Source organism: Calonectris borealis, chromosome 24 (genome assembly GCF_964195595.1).
Source record: "Calonectris borealis chromosome 24, bCalBor7.hap1.2, whole genome shotgun sequence".
In the NCBI taxonomy this organism is placed as follows: domain Eukaryota; kingdom Metazoa; phylum Chordata; class Aves; order Procellariiformes; family Procellariidae; genus Calonectris; species Calonectris borealis.
The window spans coordinates 125,862-150,093 of record NC_134335.1 but is presented as its reverse complement, the minus strand read 5'-3'; the positions used below and the strand labels follow the sequence as shown (position 1 = coordinate 150,093).

General features: G+C 45.0%; 1 protein-coding gene across 9 annotated transcripts; it reads left to right on the top strand.

The window, feature by feature from the left end:
* Nucleotides 1-3,127: 3,127 nt before the first annotated feature.
* On the top strand, nt 3,128-22,107 carry DDX6 (DEAD-box helicase 6). Of its 9 annotated transcripts, none has more exons than XM_075172754.1 (16): nt 3,128-3,269; nt 5,542-6,005; nt 7,513-7,576; nt 8,052-8,156; nt 9,434-9,563; nt 10,030-10,176; nt 10,434-10,532; nt 11,298-11,416; nt 11,908-12,036; nt 12,368-12,484; nt 14,404-14,467; nt 15,396-15,497; nt 16,246-16,425; nt 17,792-19,327; nt 20,165-20,233; nt 21,186-22,107. In XM_075172754.1, exons 2-13 carry the CDS (start codon nt 5,806-5,808, stop codon nt 16,419-16,421), a joined length of 1,452 nt encoding a protein of 483 aa, XP_075028855.1. In that variant the 5' UTR covers nt 3,128-3,269; nt 5,542-5,805; the 3' UTR covers nt 16,422-16,425; nt 17,792-19,327; nt 20,165-20,233; nt 21,186-22,107. The 9 variants fall into 9 exon arrangements, with proteins under 9 accessions (XP_075028855.1, XP_075028848.1, XP_075028850.1 ...); XM_075172747.1 differs by adding an exon at nt 19,872-19,971 and having other exon boundaries at nt 20,165-22,107; XM_075172749.1 differs by having other exon boundaries at nt 17,792-19,971.
* The last annotated feature ends 2,125 nt before the right edge of the window (nt 22,108-24,232 follow it).

Genomic DNA, 24,232 nt, shown 5'->3' with positions numbered 1-24,232 from the left:
ACTGTTTGATTTCCTCTGCTCCTTATGTTTATTAGCAGGAGCCTGGTGCTCCTGACTTGACGGGGCACCTGCTGCCCCGAGGATATTGCTGTTCTCCCCCGCCTCGAGGACATTTGTGTGCACCTGCGCATGCCCAACCGATGCACCAGCCTCTGGGCACCCCTTCTCCCAAAAGTGAGAGGACGGAGAGCAGCAAAGCAGAGGGAGGGCACGGGGAGCTCGCACTGTGCCTCACGGCCCCCGCCTCGTGGGGGGAGTACTGAACGAGCCCTGTCCAGCATGGCTTGGCTGTCCCAAGACCCTGCGCTGCCGGAGCCGTGGGGTGAGGCAAGAAGCGGGGTACCGCCGTGCCCGGGAGACAGAGAGGTTAGGAAGGGTGTTTTTACTCAGCTGGAACTGGAGGGTGGAGCACTCAGGATCAGGGACTTCCTTTAAGGGCTAGCAAGGAGGGTGCGGCTCCCCACGGCAAGGCGCGCTTGGGACCGGCTCTGTCTGCGAGACATCTTGTGACCTTCAACAAATGCTGCCCCCCCCACCCCCACCCTAACTACCCCATGAGCAAAGTAGAAGTACTGTGCAAAGTAAGGTACTGTGAGTCCGTAGGTGACAGTGATGCTGCAGAACCTCTCGGGTCAGAGGGACCGTCTGCAGGATGCAGTTACGGGGAACTGTAGGCTGGAAACACCTCCCAGGCTGTGAGCTTGGCCCTCAGATGTAGCATGGGAATGACAAGGGTCAGGGAGCCCACTCCAAAGCGATAGGTGCAAATGATTTCACCTGCAAACACATACTACACCAAGGAAATGACTGTTACTGTACAGACGTGACCTATGGGATCCATGTGTTGCTGTAATGTGAAATGTGGGAAAGATGATAGTGAGAGAGAAGAGCATGGGAGACAAATAAATGGCAAGAAAAGAAATCTACATGAAAAATAATGTCACTTCACAGGCAGGTAAGGAACCAGCTATGGAAGAAAATTGTCGCAAAATTCAACGATAAATATTTGAGGAATGTTTTGGTGTCCGTACATGGCAATTCCAGACTGAACTCTGATTTTCTGCCACGGGTACTCACTCTCACTGGAGAAGTGTTCTTGTATTGTCAGGAACATAAAATTTAGTTAACTTTTATAAGGTATTCTGATAATATGAAATTACTTAGTTTACGTAAGGATGATAAAATGCACTACTTGCATGTGAAGTTGCTCTATTCTGTATAACTATGTGACTAACAAGCACAGCTAGTGACCGGTATGATACTGCACTGACTTTCTGAGCTCTGCGTGAGAAAAGCCAGATCACTTCTGGCTCCTGAATCTCCTCACCTCTAATGTTTTCCGCTTGTCTTATTTGCCGTTGCCATAACTAAATCTTTGCGAAGCATGTGCTGCCTACAGAGGTTAGTCATACTTACTGATCTGTTATTTTCTGTTGTCATTTGTTCTTTTAAGATTAGAGCATGCTATTTCCTGTACGTCTCGTTGCGAAGTGCGATGCTTAGCCCTGCAAAGAGCTGAGATGAAACGCTGGTCCCCACACAGCAGGGCCACAGCAGCAGCAGCAGGCACGAGAGAACGAAGGTTGTGCCCAGCGTGTGCCTCTGACTGTGGGAATGGGGGAGTGGAGGCTTCTCCAGCTGTAACTGCTGCGCCCTTTGGCCAACAAGCAGCACGACAAGCTGGCACACCAAGAAACAGGTGAGATGCAGCTTCTCCACTCCCCTGGCATTTGAAGGCACAATGCCTGTCTTTTCAGGTTCCTTTTTCTCTTGTCATGCTTGGAACAGAAGCGCTAAAAAGAAAGAGGGACGCATCGGGTGGGAGAGAGGCTTACAAGGGAGCTCTGCACCAGGGGCGACCTCTCCGCCCCGAGGGACGGCAGTTCAGGATGCGGCAGCAGCCCCACGGCAAAGCAGCAGGTAGTCTGGGCGTGAACCAAAGAAAGAAATTAAGGGCAAGGCTGTGCTGATCCTATTTCCCATGAGAATTGGGCAGGAATATGTGATATTATTACACCGGAAGGGTCTCCATCCCCGATGGAGATGATTGTCCTGTGGCTGCCAGAGGAGGGAACGGCGTGGCATCTTCCTCCCGCTCTGCCCCACAGATCTCTCGCAGCACTGAGGGCAGGCCTGTGCACTGCGGTGCTGGCCCCAGGTGTGTGCTTCGCTACTGAGGGCAGGGACCAACAATGATCTACAGATGGCTGTAGGTGTGAAGAACTAGGAAAAAAAGGCAATGTGAGGGGAAAGAAAGGGTTTCCCTGTCTTTTTGTGCCTATTTTGGAAAAACATTGGAACAAAAGTTTGTCTGCAGAGCAGTTTTGGAATTACCAGCATTTTTAGGCTAGCGCTTAAGATTATATTCCTGTTGCGCCTCAGTTTGTCAAAATCCTTGTAAGTAACAGCTATCTGAAAAGGAAGTAACGATTTCCACCCTATCACGCTCGGTGGGCATGGCTCCCGCGTGCTGCAGGAGTCAGTCTTTTATTCTCACGTTTGTGTTAGCTGTGTTCTAATGACTATGTAACAAAGTCGCATTAACTTTCCAGGCTTTTTCTCGGGCAACAGGAATGTTTTCCTTAGCTTTGTTATGAGGTCCGAGACGCGTGCTGCTTCCGAGCGAGAGGAGTCACCGGCGCTGGCGGTTTCTACCTTTGTCACTGTGTCCCCCCCCTCTACTTTAGAGACACGGAAATAGGCAAAAACGCGTCCGTAGACGCAGCAGCCGACAGAGGATCTGGCTGCCTCCGCTCGGAAGTCGTTTCTTCCTTTTGCGCCAGCCTGAACGGCAGCAGACCTCACCCCTGCACGCCCGCCCGCACTGTGCCGGCGAGGGGGGGCGTCCATCTGCCGCCAGCGACGGCAGAAATGCCCCGTGCCCGCTCTCCCTGCAGCGAGCGCGAGGATCGTTTCGCCCCCCGCCGCCCTCAGGCTTTTCGGCACCGTCGCCGCCGAGGACCGGACCCGGGCTGAACGCGGGCCCCGCGCGGGGCGGAAGCTCCGCGCCTCTCCCCGCCCCGCGGCGCCGCGGACGCGGTCACGTGGCCGAGGGAGTGCGGGGCGGGGGATCACACGCGGGGCCGGGCGTGGCGCGCGCCGTGCGTGAGTGCGTGCGGGGCGGGGCCGGCCTGCTCTGCCGGGAGGGGGAGGGCGCACGGGAGGAAGGAGGAAGCCGCCATCTTGGAGCGTCGAGTCGCCATAACAAGGCACCAAGGGGGAGCGAGAGGATTTTATACCTGGGCGAGGGGGGAGCGCGGCTGGTGGCGGTGAGGACAGGCCAGGGCGCCGGGGCGGGCGTGGACCCGTGGGAGCGGGGCGGGCGGGCGGGGTGGGGGGGTGGCCTGCTGCCGCCCGGCCGAGCCTCGCGGCCTGCGGCGCGCCACGGGAGCGGTGGGGCCTGAGCGGGGCCCGGTGGCGCCGAGAGGCCGCGAGCGAGGCGGGGGCGGCCGGCCGGGCTGGGCCGGGAGCGGCTGGGCCGCGGGGCCGGCGCGCGGGGCGGGGCTGCGGCGGCGCTCGCCGCCGGCCCGAGCGGCGGGGCGGCGGGCGGGGGCCGCTCCATTGTTCGCGGGCGGGAGGTGCCGGTGTGGCGCAGCTGCGTTTCGCGGGCGGCGCCGGTCCCGCCGCGGGCCCCGGGGGCCGCGCCGCTCTCTGCCGCGGCGGGGGCGACGCCGCAGTGCGGCCCGGGCTCGCCGGGAACAATGGGCACCGCGGGGGCTCCTGCGGCCGGGCGAGCTGCGTGGCCGCTTTGTGCCGGGGTCGGCCCGGCCCGGCTCTGCTGAGGCGCGGGGGGGGGTCGGCTGCCGGTGGAGGAAGGGGAAGGTCTAGCGGCTGCTGCCCTGACTGCCAGCCCGCCTGTCTACGTGGTCTGCGCCTGGGGAAGAGAGTCGTGGTGTGGGGGGCCTTTTTGCCGTCTGACCGTCGGTTTGCGAAATGGTGGCGCTTCTCGTTTCGGAACGGGGAGATTTGTTGGGTTCGGTGGGGCTGTGCGTTCTCTTTTAACCTCCGGCCTTTTAAAGGGTAGCGATGAGCGAGGGAGGTTAAGGGGCTTTGATGTTCCATCTCCTACAATATCGGAGAAATCCTCGGCGCTGGTATCCGGGTCTTTCAGGCGGCCCTGATTACTTTTGTGACTCGTCCGGTTCTTACAAAGTTAATAGGTGGGAGAAATTTCTCTTCGAAGATGTCTTGAAACAGTGCTTCCAGTCAGGAAGATAACTAGCAGAAAAATCCTAGTTCTGCAAACTTAAAAGTTTCGCTGTGAAGCTAGAATTAACGTGCCTGGCAACAGCTGGGAAGTCTGGAAGAGCCTGAATTCCTTTTCCATCTTCTTGAAATGCTCTTGAACGCGCCTTCTATTCACTGGGGAAACGCGCATTTTTTGTGGACGCTGAAGTTAGGAAGCAGTAGTCTGCTGGTTTTTCTTTTGCGTTTTCCCAAGATACAGATGCATTGTGATGAGGAATTGTACAGGCAAACCTACTTTCTGTTGCTTCCTAAAGGTTGTGGACTAGGAATGTCTTGGCTCCCTAATATCATCGTAAGGAGTTTTTCAGCTCTGGTCCATGCTTACTTTATGTAAGGTGCAGACTTTGTATTCCCTCTTCACAGTTTTGCCAACCTTTCTGTTAAATACGATGTCAATATTAAGTCATGTGTACCAAACGTTATATTTTGAGCGCAATATGACTTGTTACTGACAGCTGGAAGGTAACGTCATGCGGAACACATAAGCAGGAAGCTAGATATCTAGTGTAAATGTACATTACTGCTTCAGTTTAGGCTCAGTTACTTAGACTTAACAAAACAGGAAGCTACTGTCAGTTCAGCTTGATGATATGCTTAGTTTCGCTATTCCGAACAGTGTTAAATCAATACCTAATTGAAAAGTTTGAGTAAGCTGGTTGAACTAACTTTTTGGGTTGGAGGAGGGTAAGCTGTTTTTTGGGGGGGTTGGGGTTTTTTTTTGTGTGTGGTGTTTTTTGTTTTGTTTGTTTGTTTTTTTTGAATAAAAAGAACATAATTTCTATTTGCCTTTCGAAGTGAAAAGGGTGATCAGAGTAACTTAAGGGTTTCGTCAGTTCTAACTGGAATGTCCACTTGATATTGTGGTCTTGCTTCCTGTCACAAACTTGTGCATAACGTTGTTGCTTAGGATTTTAGGGCTGCTTTGCTGTGCCCCAGAAGTGGGGGATATTTTGAGAACTGGCAAAGCAATTGATATAATTCATGCTTACTTTACGGGGCGGGGGGTGGGGGAGGCAGGTAGTATTTTTCAAGCAGTTACTCACTGGAAGGCTGCTGAAAGTACAGCTGTTTAGAAGATTATCTTCGGTCACTGAAGGTGGTGGGCACAACTTTACAGAAAGGGGAAAAAAGTTTGACGCGCGTCTTGATAATTATCACCGAGAAAACAGAAGAGCAAGTACTGTTGTTGCATGCTGCCTGGGAAGAAGCGATTCTTAAAATACAAAGGTAAACGGATGTGATTACTTAGGCAAAAATCCACGTACTAATTGTTGTCGTCTGCTTCTCTTTCAGATTGAAGCAAGTGAATTCTGATACAACTCAACTTTGTTAGAGGGCTTTTTTTAAAAAAAAGTTGATCCACAGTGCATCAGAGCAAGTTACTACTTTACTTTTGAGTGACTTACAGGTGCTTGCCTGCATTGCAATAAAGGACTCATATATTGAGCAAGACTTATTTATCTCTTCGTTTTGGAGAGTCTAATAAACTGTTATTACAGTTTCTGTACTGACTTTCAAAGTTTTGAAGTCTAAAAAGACATCTTTAAAAATAAAAACATGAGCACGGCCAGAACAGAGAACCCTGTTATAATGGGTCTATCCAGTCAGAATGGGCAGTTGAGAGGCCCTGTAAAACCCAGCGGGGGCCCAGGAGGTGGAGGCACACAAACTCAGCAACAGATGAACCAGCTGAAAAATGCCAACACAATCAATAACGGCACTCAACAGCAAGCACAGAGTATGACCACCCCTATTAAGTAAGTGTCTGTATCGGCTGCCACAAAAGTAATGTTTAAAAGTCACGTATGGGAAAGTGTTCCTGGGTTCCCATTTTAAAAAGTTTTCTTCTGTTGTTTTATGACATCGGCGGTTAGAAGTGTCCTGTGATGTGCATTATGAAAAGAAAGCTGTATTTCCATGCGCGAGCTCCTCTCTGCCAACGATCTTTGTAGTGTGCTCATTGTGAAAATCGAATTTGACGCTTTGCTTTTCAGAACATGTAGCCACTTGTCAGAGGTAGCCCACCGAGCAGCAGCAGCATCCTGTTTTCTCTGCTCATTGTGAGTGGTATGAGAGGAGAGTTGGGGAGTGGGAAGGAGCTGAACTGAAATTTAAGACAGGAGGAAATGCCACCTAGTCTTGGTCCAGTTGTGTATGCTTTTCAGTTGTTTATTGCAGTTTGTTGCATGGTGAGAAATTCTTTAAAGTTGGTTATCTTTTGTCATTGATCTTAAATAGTAGCTCTTGCTCTCCCCAGTGTAACGCTCTGGCTTTAATTCATCAAAGCCTGAGCTGAGATAATATGGTACCGCTGTCATAGCCTCCTACCATCAAACTGGTTTTGGAAGTGGGCTAATAAAACGTGAGTGTGCTGATTGGAAATTCTGAAAGATGTAAAAGACTTGGATGGTATGGTAACATGTTCCTTTTCGTTTTTTCTCCATGGTTCCTCCTCCCACTGAACAACATTCACTTTTATTTTGTTACTCGATTATTTGCGAAAGAAATGCCAACTGTCGTCAGAGAGTGCGTAATGGAATACTCAGGTTCTTAAAAGTTTGCCTAAATTGTTTCCCTTTTTTTTTTTTTTTGGTTTTGTTTTGTTTTTAAATGGGTTATCCTAATGAAACTGATGACTTAAACTCATCAAAATTCACTCATGACTTCCTGATATTGGGGAAGAGGAGGACTTCCTCTGCTCTGTACTGTGCCTTTCGAGAAAGGATGGGTGTCTAAATCTCATTGAGAGCAAAAGACAACATTTGATCAACAAGCAGAGTGTGTGCTTACTTAATTTTCTCTCCAAAAGTGTTTTATATCTTCTCATGTTACTCACGGATTGAGAATGGATGTTCCCTGGGCAAGAGAATTTTTTTTTTCTTTTCAGTGATGAAATATTCTCGTGTGGATTTATTATAGCCAGTTTCTGTCATATGACTAAGTCAGTGCTCAGTTTTAAATCTGTGTTCTACTGGATTGATTCAGTGCCCTAAAAATGGGACTTGAATCATGACTGGATAAAGATTTCACAAATTCTCCGTGCACTTGGCAGACTGCTGATTTTCTCTGTTTACAGTTTCCTGCCTGTTGCATCCTGCTTAGCTCAGAGAAAACTTGAGCTCATATGTGTAGGTGCTTGTAGCTTTCAGGAGGTGAAAATATTACATGCTCATCACTGTATCTAAGAAAATAAAAGTGCAAAATAAAATTATTAAACCAGATTTTTTTTTTTTTTAATTTATTTTTATTTTATTTTTGCTATAGACCTGGTGATGACTGGAAGAAGACTTTAAAACTCCCTCCAAAGGATTTGAGAATCAAAACTTCGGTAAGGATGGTTGAATTGTAGGAAGAAGTATTAAATAAAAGATGTGGGAGAAGCTGCAGTGGCAAAATATTTGTCTTAGGCAAAGATTCAAAAGCAGTTCAGCTCTGTTTTAAATGAAGAATTAATTTGTTCTACAACTGCTTGGGAGAGATGCTTCTCTTGGAAAGCTCAAAAACGGAGTTTACTGTGGATTTCTTACTTTATTAGTGTTATAGCATAGGACTGATTGTCAGTGTTACTTGCAAGGCAGATCGAAAGATGTCAGTGTATGTTCACAGTACTGTATTTGGTTATGAGAAAGGTAATGTTTCCTTCTTCACTGTATGGTATTGCACAGATTAGTGGGAACTCCTATATAGTAATGGAAAGCACTTTGTGGTCTTCCTGCGTAGGCAATCTCTCATTGAGTCAGACCAATCTACAGCTGCAGGTTGTATGACCTAATCTTATGGATGTGCCTTTTTTTTTAATTCAGGACGTGACCTCCACAAAAGGAAACGAGTTTGAAGATTACTGTTTGAAACGGGAGTTGCTGATGGGAATTTTTGAAATGGGCTGGGAAAAACCATCTCCTATTCAGGTTGTTTACAAAGATTATTTACAAGCAGCATTTCATTTTTGTAAATTTGTTGAAATTCTTATTTATGCTTAAATGCCAGATACTCATGTCATGATTTGGGAAAACTGGGATTGTGAACAGTAGAACTTGGTGGCCCTTTGGAGAAGGCGAGAATTTCTAACACCTGACTAAATCACTAAGTTGTGCAATCGGTGACTTAGAGATGGGACTGACTTATGCTTTGGAGAAGTTAACTTGGATTTTCCTTTTCACTTTGGAGGCATTAGTGTGTTAATCCTCTGTTCAGTAATATCCTTCACATAAATAGTCCCAGTGAGAACAAGGCTATTCTGTAAATTTTCCGGAAAACTTGAGTTACCATAGGCTGCATACCTTTAGTTGTTACAAAGATAACTATGGCTTTATCGCGCGGTCTTGGCTTTTTTATTGTAAGCATCTGGAAAGAGTGGAGATTATGGGAAAGAGATTAATATATTAGCAAGTTTACTTTTCTGTCCCCCCATCTTGCTTTTACTTTTAAGGCTTGCTCTGTTAAGAACTGTTGATGTGTAAACTTCGGGGGGGGCAGGGAGGTTCAACTTTTTTTTAATTGCTCTTTGGAGGATTATCTTTGATACAACTCTGCCACTTTGTCTCCTTAAGGCATGAGAAAGCTATGGTTTTTAGGTAATTTGTCTGCTTTAAAGCAGATTCTGGCCATGCCACCTTTCCAAAAGGCTACAGGTTCTTTAGGTATTGCCGTAAAAGACAGTAAAGTGAAAAATACTTGGTGCCTGTGTTTGAACGGCTGAAGTTTCAAAAGGAAAGCCTGCTGGTTTTGAGAAGTATAGAACAGGAGAGTGCAGGTTTGAATTACACGGGCTGAGGTGGTTCTGATGTTAAGATATAGGTGGGTATCATCTTCTGTAGGAGGAGTTTGCTAGTGACTGTCATTGCCTCTTCACTTTCTTCCCTAATTTTTCACTTTTTTCCTCATGCGTCAGCAGGGGTTTAACCGTTCCTGTGGTACCTGATCCTTGGTTCTCTTACAGCCAGGCAAGATAAGGACTTTCAAGTGGGATATGGGGAGTGGAGCTATTGCTTTGTTGGCGAACTCTTTACTGATAGGTTTAACTCCTTCCTGTTGTGAGTCTGCGATGCTTGCAGTTGCAGGATATTCTGTTCGTGAAACAATTGGATTTCACGTGATACTATTAGCGAGGAGAGTTAAATTTGGCCACCCTCTTTAGCGAGCATGGCTGATGATTACTCATGCACTGTCTGTCATTGCATTTCAGGAGGAGAGCATCCCCATTGCTTTATCTGGTAGGGATATCTTGGCTAGAGCAAAAAATGGAACAGGCAAGAGTGGAGCCTACCTCATTCCTTTACTTGAACGGCTAGACTTAAAGAAGGACAATATACAAGGTCAGTTGAGATGGATCTCACTTAGCTGCACTCAGGTAATGGTATCAGTCGCTACGTAGCAGGCTTGAATCTAACACTGGTCACTGAAATTGAGCAGCGGAGGTTATCTGCTTGTACTTTCAAGAAAGTTAATGGGGAGTGGTGGAGGGGAGGTGGAATTTTAAAAGTCCCATGGTTGCTTTCAAAATCTTGAAATGGAAGACGTCTTCTGGACTTTACCTGGAAAGTGGATTTGGAGTAATAAGCAAGCATGCTGGCTGGGGGACTCACGTGGAGGGAATATCAAGGGATGGAGAACCCTTGCACAGAATTTGCCTTGTCGTAAGCAGTTTCTAGGTCTTGTTCAGGATGTGGAACTCCAAAACTATAGAAGTACAGCTTTCATAAAGTCTCTGTCTCCTCTAAGGATTAGTATTTAAGATACAGTGTGTTACTAGTAACTGACACTGATGCTTTTAACTTTCAGCAATGGTGATCGTTCCCACCCGTGAACTAGCCCTGCAGGTCAGTCAAATCTGTATCCAAGTCAGCAAACACATGGGAGGTGCCAAAGTGATGGCAACGACGGGAGGAACCAATTTGCGAGATGACATAATGAGGCTTGATGATACAGGTCGGAGCACTTTTGCTACACTATAGTTGCTGTTTGTTCGTGGCTTTTACAGTGTGGCAGCGGAATTTCTGCTTGTTGTTATTGTTTGCCTTTTACAGAACAGACTACAGTATGTCTTGTTTGCTGTTTGTATGCTGTCATTATTCTCTCAAACTGTTCGTACGAAACATGGCCATGAATGCCAGAAACATTGTTTTAGTCGCCTTAACCTTTTTTAACTTTTTTTCCCCCCCCCCCCTTCTCTTCTAACCTTACAGTGCATGTGGTGATAGCTACCCCTGGGAGAATTCTCGATCTCATCAAGAAAGGAGTAGCAAAAGTTGAGCATGTCCAGATGATAGTATTGGATGAGGCAAGTTGCTCACGTTAAATGTTTTGGGATTTTAACACCAAGTTAAAGCAATGATGTGTCTCAGTGAGTCTCCTTGTTATGCACGGCAACAAATCAGATGTTGCTTAGAGACACTGTAAGGTTATAGCTTATCCATTTCTCGGTATTTCTGAGAAGGTATTTTGGCAGAAGAATTTTTCTGCATGTGAATCTTTTAAGGAAACAACCTAGGAAGATTTGCCTTTCCTCTTGTCTTTGCTATTCCCGAAGAATAGATTAACAATCTATTCTAGATTAACAATCTATTCTGAAATGAAGGAATGAATTTCATTTGGTTTCAGTTTATAACAAGCGAGCTGTGCTCACCACGTAATTCTATACAAAACTGATCTATGAACATCCAATAGCGTACAGTCTTCTGAGGGAGAGGTTGAGAAAATAGTTGTGTGAAAGCTCTTGGATGACTCTGATAGGAACCCTGATAACTGTTTTCGATTTAAATTCCATTTATTTTTCCTGAATTTGATTCGGTTTAAATCAAAGTGCTGAAAACTAGGAGAGGGTAAGCTTCCTTTTTCTGATGAATCCTGTCTTCAGCAGCTAAAATCACACATCTTTTGGAGTGCAGTGTGTGCTCCAAAGGGGATGGTCCCATCATAAGGGCAGGGAGAATGCTCCTGGTGTTCTGTTTTGGTTTTTCCCCGCCCTCCCCAATGTGGTGCTACCAGAAGACTGAAATCTTGCCCCATTAATTTAACTTACTCTTTATTACTTCTGTTGTTACAGGCAGATAAGTTGCTGTCTCAAGATTTTGTTCAAATAATGGAAGACATTATTCTCACGCTACCTAAAAACAGACAGATTTTGCTCTACTCAGCCACTTTCCCTTTGAGCGTACAGAAGTTCATGGTGAGTGCAGATGTATTCATATATGTATGATGGTGGTGGCATTGCACGTGAAGTGTGTGAATGAGTGATGCATAGCTGTTAGTGCTCGTTTTTTTAATGCATCCAAGCTTCACTGGTTTAATCTAAATCAGCCTAAATCTGGGACAGAAGTTTGAAAATAATTGACCCACAATAGCATTAATGGGGAAGCTAGGTATGCACAGTTCTTGCCTACAAGGTACCGTTTTCCACTTTGTACATCAGTTACGTGCCATCTGCACTGATTTGCTTTCTGAGGGTGCTCCTGTTTGGCCTGCTCTGTCGCCTTGGATTTAGAAGTAATCCTCTGTGAAATTTTACCCACCCTGTCTGTTTTGTGTATAATGTGAAGAGTGAGTGGCTAGGTAGTGCATCCTTGCCGTGTAGGAAGTTAAATGTGCCAGAAGGTGGGAAGCACTTAACGTTGTTTTGCATATAGATATGCCTGCTTTATCCTCACCTTTATTTTTCAGAATTCCCATTTGCAGAAACCCTACGAGATTAATCTGATGGAGGAGCTGACCTTGAAGGGAGTTACCCAGTACTATGCCTATGTAACTGAACGTCAGAAAGTACACTGCCTCAATACGCTGTTTTCCAGGGTAAGCAGTAGGACTGGGTCAAGAACATACAGAAGCTTTTTTCCTTTTGGAGCCAAGAATAAGATTGAGGGTGGCAAAGATGGCTTAATGACACTTTTTCCTTGTCAAAATGTGCTGTTTAGCTGCAGCTAAAAATGTGTGGTGCTTGTCCTGCACCTTTGTGCTATAGAACTTTGTTAATTTTGTCCCCCACTTGTACAAAAATACATACTCTATAAATTACCAGCAGCATACCTACTTTGCTTTCTTTCTGGAAGGGATTTAGACTTACATCTTGGATCATGTGTTAGTAAAATGCTGCATTTACTGAGCACTCTACTTATATGTTCAGCTCCAGATTAACCAGTCGATCATTTTCTGCAACTCCTCTCAACGGGTTGAATTGCTAGCCAAAAAGATCTCCCAGCTGGGCTATTCCTGCTTCTATATCCATGCTAAAATGAGGCAGGTGAGTATGAAGTCTACAGCAGTTTATTCCACACCACTCCAAGCTTTGCTGCTGAATTAAGTCTCCTGCTTGCTTTAAATTTGCATGTTCTTTGAAAACTGAAACATGTATTGCTTTGCTCTCGGTTTGTTTTTAGACTCCCCCACCCCAAAACCTCTTGCCAGACTATTCCGTGTAGCTGGTCAGTTGGTATTTCAGAGTGCTTCAGGTCAGGTTAGCAAGTCCAGTGTAAGCACAGACTGCGGCCAGAATGCACAGTTCTTACTGCTGCTGCCTTGCTTTTGCCAGCATGGGGAACCACGGTAGACCACACAGTGTAACTAACACAGATGAAAAGGAGCCTGATTTAAAACAAACGACAAAACCCCCAATACTCAGCCAATTGAGTGCCCTGCGTGGCTTTGCAAACAGCAAATCTTGCACCGTGGCTGCAGGGGAATCTGAGAAGTTGGGGATGTGGCTTTGATCAAACCTCTTGGCAACTGAGCACCTGTGGCCTTGGTGTAGCTGATGAAAAATGCCAGTGCAGCTTTTCTGGTGCAGAGGTTTCTGTGAATTGTACGCTAGAATCATAGAATCATTAAATCATCAATCATAATCTAAGATCATCGAGTCCAACCATCAACCCAACACCACCATGCCCACTACACCATGTCCCTAAGCGCCTCATCTACACGTCTTTTAAATACTTCCAGGGATGGTGACTCCACCACTTCCCTGGGCAGCCTGTTCCAATGCTTGACCACTCTTTCAGTAAAGAAATTTTTCCTAATGTCCAATCTAAACCTCCATTGGCGCAACTTGAGGCCATTTCCTCTAGTCCTGTTGCTAGTTACTTGGGAGAAGAGACCGACCCCCACCTCGCTACAGCCTCCTTTCAGGTAGTTAAGAGTGAGTGGCTAGGTAGTGCATCCTTGCTGTGGAGGAAGTTGTTAGCTGTTGTTAGCTCACGTGTCCTCGAGCTTCATACTTGTAACTTCCTTGTTCTCAGCAAGTGTACTAAAAGATGTCAAAAGGGTGAAGTGACGCATGTAAAACAACAGTACTTTGAAATATAAAATGAAAAAAATATGTAAGCTAGAGTAAGTTCAAATGAAAGCGTTAGAGGAAACCTAGATTGCTGTTCATGGGACTGACAGGTAATGCCAATGTTCGCTGAGCCATATGCAGGCCAGTAATTAATTAAGCAGAGATAGAAGTGGTGTTGGTATTGAGAATGGAGAGAGATGCAAATGGGTTCTCTGAAGTCTGATTTTTTGTATGCTTTTGATCAGTCAGTAGATGATCTTTGTGGCAAAATGCAGGTATGTTTGTGCGGAAACCTTCAACTTGTTCATTCCTGCTGTTAATTTCACTCCTTAACAGTGATATCACTTAATTGTTGTGTGGCCCAAAGTGACTTGTTTGTGAGAAGAGAGTCTTCACAGACAATTGAACTTGTTCCACTCCTAATTCTGAATCGGTAGTGAAAAATACTCCATACTGGAAAATGAAGTTACTGCTGACTTCAGTTTTTAAGGGAATGAATAAAACATGCATTGAATTTGGCAGGGGGCTGGGGGAAGACGATAGTCAAAAACATCAGTTTAACTTTGATGCACGTTTCATGTAATTGTAACTTCAGATGCTCCTATTTTGAGATGGCTTTGTTGCAACTGTAGGAGGCTTTAAAACACAGTCAGTTAAGTGTCTTTGTGTAAGAGTGGTACCAAGGGCCCTCTGGTAAGTTCTTTAGAATATAGGGTAAGAAGTGCTGAAAAATATGTACTAGCAGCTTTGTTTGACTCAGCTGTTCTCTAATGAGGAGGGGGAGGAATTCATGTGATTGAAGTTCAGTGTTTGTAACTTGAATATACCTGAAAGTCACAGCTGTTTGTTTTGTTTTTTGTTTGTTTGTTTGTTTATATATATATTTCCAGGAGCACCGCAATCGTGTGTTCCACGATTTCCGAAATGGCTTATGCCGCAATCTTGTTTGCACTGGTAAGAGTTCCTAAACATTTTCCTGTTTCTAAAGGTTGTGATAGAAAGCGGATTAGCCATTAGCCCAGGTATAACAGATCACTTGATTTGTAATAAAACAAAACAGTAGGTTTTGGTAAGATGTCTTTGTCAAGCCTGCATGTAGCAGGGTACAGCACTCCTTTAGGCATGTAGATTTTTGTCTTTTGTGGCAAACCGTGAAGGTGCAGCTCGCTAACAATTCATTTTACTGTGATAGTATTTTCTGCACTAGTTATGTTTTCTGTATTTTTTCACATGTGAGTGCTCTCTGAGTTGTTGGGCCATAAGCTTTACGAAATATCTGTAGAACTGTGGCTAGGGTCACCTGAGTAAGTTTTGCGGATTCTTTAAGTGTTTATAGGTCATCTTTTCTAAATATTTTTATAGTTTTGATTGGCCTGTGTATGATTCAAGTTCTCCATTGTACAGCCTGTTTGGGCAGTACTGTGGCAGTGTCTGCTGATCACTGCATGTGTCTGGGTTGTCTTAACAAAAATCACTAGCAGTGGAATAAAAGCAGTTGAGCTAGTGGGATGTAGTTCAGATCTCAAGCCTGTTGTGACGTTGGCAATGCACGATCATGTGTGAGGAGATGCTTGTTTAAGAAGACCTGCTCAGAAATAGTCTAACGTGGAAAAAACTGGCTTCATGCTAACTACTTTTTTGGCATAGATGTGCAGATCTGGTGTTTTGGTCATTCTTCTTGTATTATTCATGTTTATAATGGATAAAGAGCAAGAAGAAGCCGTAACAGAATTGTATGTAAACTGTCTTTGATACAAGGGAAGCTTATATCTGGAAACTAGTACAAGTCAATGTTAATCATTGTTAATCTCTCCATCCTAAATACTGTCAGCATTTGATCTCGTTGAAATTAACTTTCTTCGTGACCTGGATTGTCTTTCAGATCTGTTTACCCGAGGTATTGATATCCAAGCTGTGAATGTGGTGATAAACTTTGATTTCCCAAAGCTGGCAGAGACTTATCTCCATCGTATTGGCAGATCAGGTGAGAGGTACAACTTTGCTGATGACTGTGATATTTCTTAGGCTTGAGTTGGCTTCTGTTTTTTTTTATTACTGTATCTGAGAGTTATTTTAGGTAGCTTTGATTTTTCTGACAAATTTATTTTTGGGTATCATCTCAGATGGTTATGCTCGCAAATATCTGAATAAAGGGCTGTTCTCTTGAAACTGGCCTGAACAGCCTAATGGGGGGAAAAAAAAAGAGCATATTTTGCTTTAATCTCAGGAGACTTACTGATGCTCCTGTTCGCAGTTTGGGAAAATTCTATACTGAAAACTTAGCTTCCGTGGTGTCTTAAGCATAGTTTTCTTCCGCATGTGCTCCGAGGTATGTTTCTAATGTCTGGACATCAGCAAAATATGTAAAGTAAAGAAAATATGTAAAGTAAACAAAGGAACTTGGTGTACTTGGACTTTATAGTTCAGGCTTGTTCAAGATCTCTGTTATTGAAGAAGGGCTAGGTGTGCATAATGCAATAGTGGAAGACTTTTTGCTGGTAATTAATGAGGAGGTCTGGTCAGAACATTTGGAATGAATAACAATTTGTTATTCCTATGACAGTACGAAACTCCATACCAAAAACTGATGTGAAAGTTGTAGAGACCTGTGGCGGTGTCTGGATTTGCTTTTATCAGAGGGCAATGTTAGTAACTCCACAGTCTGCAGACTTTTTCAATCAGCCTTCTATTACTCACTTCAGTCTTTTTTTTTTTTTTTTTTTTTGGTCAAGGTCGCTTTGGTCATCTTGGCCTGGCCATCAACTTGATCACCTATGATGATCGATTCAACCTGAAAAGTATTGAGGAGCAGTTGGGAACTGAAATTAAACCCATACCAAGCAACATTGACAAGAGCCTGTATGTGGCAGAATACCACAGTGAACCTGTAGAAGATGAGAAACAGTAAACATGTGCGTATGTAAATGCCTTCCTGAATAGAGAAGTTGTGTTGCATGAAAAGAGAGCTGATGTGTGAATGTTACCGCAGGGGAAGAGGGAAACTGATGTGCTGAAGAGGCTCTGAATGTGAAAACAAGGGTTTGAAATAGACTGTCAGTGCAAGGAATTCTGTGGGTGTGCTGAAGCTGGGAGGGGAGGATGAGTAATTTTTAGTTGCTTTAATTGAAATGCTGACCATATGCTAAGGAGACCAAAAATGGGGGGAAAGGGAGAGCGGGGAATGGTGTTTGGCAAGGTCAGGATGGCTACTAGTAGTCGAAGGAATTCTTTCTGTATTGCTTAGCTAAAATGAGAAATCAGTGGGGGGCAGAGAGGAAGGTGGTCCTCAAAAAGGTGAGGAGAGAAAATGGATAGCTTTGAGAACAGAGCACCAACAAAAGAGCCTAAGCACCTCACCAGTTAGAAGGAACAGGTTCAAGCTAAAGGTGCTGCATCTTTTGCATCCTTTGGTTCATAGAACTCTTGCAAGTAAACAAAGTAGGTAGAAAAGCTGTAATTCATCTTTGCTGCCACTTGAAGTCGTCTACATAGCTTTAAAAGAAAATGAACACTGTCAGAGACTCCTAAGTGTGCCCTTTCTGATCGTTGTCTGAGGAAAAACTGCTGAGTCGAGTCCTCTTATAAGAAGAAAACTCGCCCTGGATTGCAGTCAAGCAAAATAGCTACAGGATGATGTTTGATCTGGTTTTAGTTAAGATGCTATATCGTGCAAGATCAGACACCATACAGTTTGGGTTGGAAATCATTCTTTTGTGTACTCTTCTCAAAGATCATGAATTAGAAAGAAAATCCCAATGAAGCTGCTGAAATTCTTCCCGGGTGACAAAAAAAAAAGTGACCATAGAAGCAGACTGCTAGATAGCGTTAAAATGAACCAATGCCCCTTCTTTGAAATTGTTCAAGGATAGCCCTAGCCAGTCACACCAAGCTGACTTGCAGCCTCTGCTTTGCTGGCTGAGCTTTCTCCATGTTTTTTAAAATAAATAAATTAAAAAAACCCCAGGTGATGAACTTGGAAAAGGCTCTTGGGTGGCTTCCTTAAAGGGAATGCTGTGACCTTGCCTGAGAACTGTTTGCCGCTTCCTAAAGAACAAGAAACCAGGAGGTAGGGTAGTCGTGCTCCATAGGTATAGCAGGGCGTTAGCAGCACCTCTTTCTGCGAAGCTGTGGTTGAGGTTGAACTGTTCCAAATGCCCTTTGCTTTTCCAGACCTGCTATGTAGTCAGTGTGATTCATTACTTACATTCTGGTTTTGCATAGAATTGATTTAACTGTGGGTGTTGTGGTTGTTTTTTTGGTTGGTTTTTTTTTTTTTAGGCTTTGATTACACATGCCAGAAGGTGAAGCCCTTTGATCCAGATCTGTGACACATCGATTCTTTGGGGATACCCTTCTCTTTGTGGGTTTTTCTTCGTCTTTTCATTTCGGAACTATGAAGACTAAAGAGCTCGGCCTTTTTTTTCTTTTTAAATTTGGCAGCAAGGAAGAAAGAAGATAAAAGGAGGAATGTCTTTTTGTTTTTCCACTTGTTTGCACTGTGTGCTGATTGAACATTAGTTGCACTAACTGCTGGTTTTAAATTTTTTTTTTTTCTTTGGGTGGGAGGGGCAGCAAGGGAAGAAGAGAAACCCTGAAAAGAGAAGAATCTTGATGAACACGAGCTTGTCTGCTATTTCAAATTCTTCAACCATCGACTGAGTGCATTTCAACTTCTCCCCGGTTACTCATCTGTTTTTAAGCTAAAGAGCTTGTTACTTATTCGTGCAAAGTGCCTTATGCTATGAGACCATTCAGAATATCACCTTTCCGACACAGCCCAAGGAATCAACAGCCGTTTTTGGTTTCAGGTCAAAGTTCCCCTCTCTTCCCCCTCTCCTCCTCCCCAAGTACTCAAGCCCAGGGCTGGGAGGTGAAACGTATTGGTAATACTACTTTTTTCTTCAACTTTTTTTTTTTTTTTTTAAATTGGAGGAGTTGATATGCATCTGCAGTTCACCCACACTGTAAATACCTGTATTTAAAATGAAACCAACTTAAAATCTGGGCTGATTAGGTGCAGCATCATAGCTCCAGAAGGAAAGAGTAGCCTGTCATCCTTTGCAGGAGCCATAAGAAAAGCCCTATGCTCTAGCAGAACACTAAAGACTGGTTTCCATAAGAGTCTCCATTAGTAGTTACAGCACTTGATATGTAGACTTGTTTCAGAGCCATGGCCCTCTTTCCTCTGGTGCAGTGTGTCCCTTAGAAAATCAGATGTGTATATTGTACAAACTTTGTAAATATGATTTTTTTTTTTTTCTGTTTGGGTTCATATATAACTTTTTCTTTTGTGATGAAGGTTGCTGGGGTTAAAGGGATTAGACTGATTATGGGAGCAGCTAAAGATGAGAGGGGCTCAGTTTTCTGCAACACTAAACAATGAGAAGTGCTCTGACTTCCGTGAAGAGCAGACCTCTACAAGCGTCCTTTGTCAGGGTGGGTTTGCTCTGGTGCTAGCAACGCTGTCGTGTACCGCTCATATGGAAGAGATCACTTGTGGGGCTGCGAAGCCTCAAAATCTGTAGCTCAGCCTGTTGGGAGATGCTCTTCGATTTCCCCCTTAGAAACTTCAGGAACTTGACAAGCTCTGAAGGGGGCCATGACTGTGTTCCACCATGGCATGAGGGAAATCCAGCGGGTGTCAGTGTTGCTGAGCGGTATATGCATAAGGCGTGGATTTGGGTTTAAGAGAAACCATAGAAAACCAATTTACATGCATAAACTGACAGTTCTGGAGCTTTGTGGGATTGATTTACTTCCTGCAGCATTGTGCATTTTCTGCCCAGAGCGGCCTCTATACAGACTTGTGAGCAGGTAAGGGCAAACCCCTGTTAATGTCAGAAGCTGCAGAAAGCTGCTTGCCATCTCCTCTGTTTTGGCATGAATTGCTGTCTGTCATTTTGCATTGTATATTGCTGAAAAGTGCTTTCTGGTCAAGTAGTGTTGCTTTAAATTGTGCCCCTCCCAACATGCTTGATGTTTGGCCTGATCTACAGGCAAAAGGAGTGAGACAAATCAAAAACCGTACTCTTTTTAAATTCCCTTTTAGCCTGTTCACCAACACTGTCAGGAGGCACCTGGATGAATGCAGTCCCTTTTGCTCAGTCGTTTATTGCATATACAGATGCTGCACTCACACCACGCTTGCTTACCTTTGAGACAGGAATTAATTGTCTTAATTTCTCCCCATTTTGACCCTTTTTTCTTTTAAAATTTGAGTGAAATTGTTTGGAACTACAAGGCGGGCTTACCCCTCCGTTTCCTTGAGGATCATAAACAGAAGCCAGGTGCCTCCTGACAATAACTTTACAAGATGGAAAGATTTTTGTGTTTGGGATTTTTTTTTTTCTTTTGTCAGCAGTGACTCCATAATTGTAGCAAATGCTGCACTAGAGTACAAACTCAAGAGCTTGGTCACAGACACTCTGTGAGCCACACAGCTTACATCTGACTGGCAGGTACTAAATGTAAACAATTTGGGGTGCTTTTTGGGGGTGGGGGGTGGGAGTTTGTGGGTGGTAACTTTGACCAAAAGTAAAATCTTGCTCTTGTACTGCAGCCAGCTTATGATTTTCCAGAGAGACAGAAGAGGGATCATTTTAGTGCAACAAAGACATGAAAAATGTAAATAAAAGTTTTGTATCTTACCAGGGCACGCACGTGTAACAAGAACAGGATAGCGGTGTCGAGTCAGATGTGTGTGCTCTGCTTGGATTTTTGGTAGGTTAGCCTGGTGCCATGCGTTGATGGTCCCTCTTGAAGCACAGAACTTTTGAAAGTATTACTTTAAACTTGGCCTCTAATTGAGGATTGGCACTTACCTAAACTATCGGGGGCACCATTTTTAGGTGGCTTTTTGTCAAGAAGGAAGCAGCCTATTTTTGGTGCTAGTAGGCTATCTCTAACAGATGCGATCTTGCAAATGGAAAGATGCTCCAAAGGACTAGGATAATCCTAGTTTTTTTTGTTTTGGGGTTTGTTTTTTTTTTTTTAATTTTGTTTTGGGGTGTTTTTTTTTTTTGTTGGGTTATTTTTCCCTGCCCAGGAGTAAGGAGCGTGTATAAATCTTGGCTTTCCGAGATTCCTTGCAAGCTCCTGTTTTTGCTGGTCATGTACCAGCCTTTACATTTATGCATTAGTTGGAGCCTTCAGTGATGAGCCTAGGTCAAATACTTCCCCTGACAAAGATAACGTGAATGAGAATCTGATGTATTCTGCGCTTTTCCCCTCAGAAGTCTAAAAGCGTCACACCAAGAATCTGATGAAATGGAGCTTCACAGCTGGGTGAAGCGGCTGTGAAGAGGGTGATGCGAATCTTCAGCCAGCTTACTTGAGAGAAACTATAGGCTGGTCTCTGGGTGTGCGCCGTCAGGAGTGCACTACAGTTGCTGGAGGGCTTTTCCCAAAGGGAGGGGGGTGGGTTGGTCTTAAATACACTTTCAATTTCCAGAATGAGATGGGAGCATCTTTCCTTTGCCCTCCGTGACTTTTTTTGTGGGTAAGAACAGGGAAGCTCAACATGAATTCATGTTGTGTATATGTTGGTATCAAATCATCTCATTCTGATCTTTTGTTCTTTATTTTTACTTGGGATGGGGGAGGGTGTCTGCTCCAAGGATTTAAAAATGCTTCACACGCTTCTTTTTTTTTTTTTTTTCCAAACAACTGATAGGACACAAACCTGAGCAGATGGCTGTCCTGCCTCGGTTTCTGTTCTAGAGGTTACAGAGGTGCCATGCCATGTCTCTCAAGCTGCCGTTGCGGTGGTTCTTGTCCTGGTGGCTGGACTTTGTAATGCTGCTGGGGCCAAGCAGCTGTTGCTTTCTGAGGATGGAGTGAATTTTGTTCCTAGGAACTCCAGCAGTACAGCTGCCATAGTAAAGGTTGGGCACCAGTAGTCTGCACAGGGAGTTTTCCAGTTGCTGTGAACTTCTGATCCATCTTTTGTGAATCACAGTTTATCTTCATAATAAACCAGGTCTCTGGACCAAAGAGCATGCATCCGATCTTCAAAATGAGACTTTGGCAGACTATCATACAGGTTTTGCTTAGTTCACCATTCTGTTGCTGAAATGTCCCTACATGGAAGCATTGTTAAATTCTGCTGTAGACAAGTTAGGGAAGGGTGGGGAGGGGTGGGGGGAGGGATGGGTTTATTAAGATACAGCCTTGCTGTATTTTAACCAATAATTATGGGGAAGGGGTGTCAGGAGAAGAAAATAGTCACTGTTCCCTTTATTGAAAGAAACTGGAACTTTTATTTCAGAAAAGAAATTATTTGCAATTCAGGTGGAATATCATAATCCACTGGTCCCTAGTCAAGAGGTTGGTGTTCTTAATGTTAACCAGCAAACAACATGGACTAGTCCTTGAAAACGTTCAGGGGAGGGAGGGGAAAATTGGCTTTCTGTTAAATTGGTAATTGGCAAACTCTCCAGTGGAGCTCAGATTTTGTTGAGAATGTATTTTCTCTGGCTGTATGTGTGTCGCAGCACTGACTTGTGAAGAGCTTCATGAGTTCCGAGTGCAAAAAAGATGAATGGTAAAATCCTGATTTTGTTGATTAAACTTAATAAAAGCTCCCTGGAACTCCAGTTTGGTCTCGTTTTTTCTTTTAACTGCGCTGAGCGAAAAGTGTGCTGACCTCTTTGTAGAGAACCCTGGCTCACAACAAGCTTTGGCGGGAAGCCTCAGGAAGAGGAGTCAATCTTGATAAATGGAAAGGTTCTGCCCTCAAGAGTGACACGCAGCCGCAAGAGGCTTTCTCTTTCTATATAGACCCTCCAGCCTAGGTGGCATGTGCTCTTCCAGGCTCCAACGCCCCGCAGTCTCATCTCAACTAGACTAGTAGACTTTACCTGGCATCTGATTGCCGTGCCGAATGAGCCCCAACCTTGACAATGAGAGTTTCTGTAAGGGGCCGGAGTGGGGCTGCGCAAGTCTGCTGGGTCTGCATCTTTACATCTTTCATCAAGAGTCACCCCTGAGCTCTGCCTTGCTGGCTGCTTGCGCTCCAGGAAACGTCTTGTGTGTGCTGTGGTCATGTTAGTTCACAGGCAGGACAGCCGTGTGAGTTTCTCTTCCGCAGGTAATGGAGGGTGCGGGATGTGACGGGCTCTTCTGACTAGAGTGACTTGTGGGATCAGCTGAAGTACTGGTGAAAGGTGCGTTGCTTTTTCTCACTTGCATCTAAGGGAAAGCCAGCTAGAAAGGGAGGGAAAGCTGCTGCCATACTTCAGTATATACATTAATACTATATTCCCAACCCATGGTCAGTTTTCTTCCAATCAGAGCAGCTGAGCGCCATCTGCAGTTAAAACAAGGAGCGAGGTAAAAACTATTTGGGTATCCGTGTGGAAGAGGCCTTATAAAACATACCTGGTGCATACAGCTGAAGCGCAGTGTGAAAATTTCACGGCAAGCGTCAAAAGCGAGACTGCAGCTTTTCATCAGAGAGTGCATTAAGTCATTGGGTGGGAGAAAAGGGTGGTTCTATTCAATGCACTTCTTGAACCTTACACTGGCAGTGCTGTGAAAGCTCTGAAAATAATTTGTAAGCTGTGACCAAGGCTATGTGACAAGGAACGGTGTGAGACTTTCTTGAGACTGGAACTTACCGGCTGTTCTCTGAAAACCTCACAGGTAATTTTCCGACATAAACACAGCAGCAATTGTGTATGCAGAGTTTCTGATTCAGTAGATCCTGGAGTTCTTCCATCTGTTGGATTCTTTAGCTAGAGCTGATCTGATTTGCAGTAGTTGCATTCGAGCAGCGTGCAGGGTTGTGTAAAGCTCCAGACATTTTCTCTTCTCTACTGGTCAGTGAAGAAAAGGGAACAAAGACTGGAAAGAAAGTAATTACGAAGGATGGTGGCTTTTGCAGGCTTTTAAAAATTCGTGTGGGGTATTGGTTTCAGGTGGCTATGCTGTCACCTGCTCTCAGTCAAAAATTCCATGGACCAAAGCATAGGTGAGCCCCTGAAATCTGCCCAAATGAACGTCTACTGATAAATTAAGTACTTTTAGTCTGGTTTAGAAGTGTTAACTGACAGCTCCACCATGTTACGAGCTCACGTCAGTATTTATAGTGTGGGGAGCAGGGAAAAAAAGCCAGTGCTTCTGGAGGGCTAGGATGTACCAGCATCACCGGGAAGCCTGTGGCTGGCCCCAGCTGTGGCATTGTGCAGAGAACAGTACAGCAGGTAGTGCCAGAAACGAAGGCTGAAAGCAGGACTTGATCATGCACAGCAAGAAAGGGTGCTTGCTTGGGAGCCTCTGTCCTTCCTGCTGCAGCCCACTCCTGGGACAGGCTTGGGGCTGTGCAGGACCCCCACGTGCCAGCCCTGCCTGGTGCTGCTGCTGGAAAACAAGGGGCAGTGCCTGCAGCGGGACTGCTTGTGGGCTGGTGGGAGCGGGGGCCGCTGCCTCCCCACGACCGACAGGCTGAAGATCCTGTTGGGGATTGCACGCTCCGCTGTGCTCCTGTGCCCCTTTAGTCGCATCTGGTGGGATTGTGTCCCTACGGCCAGCAACCCCCGCTTCCCACCTGCCCTCTGCACGGCCTGGCTGCCTGTGGGGCTGATGGGCTGCGCTGTGCCAGGCTGCAGACATGCAGCAGACTGTACTGGGTCTGGCTGTAACTGGAGTTAATGTTCTCCATAGCAGCCCATACTGTGTTTTGGATTTGTGACTAAAACAATGTTGGTAACGCACCAGTAC

Bases quoted from the DNA above. Each gene is read 5' to 3' on its own strand.
- DDX6 (XM_075172754.1), top strand. From the start codon at position 5,806: ATGAGCACGGCCAGAACAGAGAACCCTGTTATAATGGGTCTATCCAGT. The intron at 12,485-14,403 runs GTGAGTATGAAG...ATATATTTCCAG, and splicing joins TCCATGCTAAAATGAGGCAG to GAGCACCGCAATCGTGTGTT. The intron at 15,498-16,245 runs GTGAGAGGTACA...TTTTTGGTCAAG, and splicing joins CCATCGTATTGGCAGATCAG to GTCGCTTTGGTCATCTTGGC.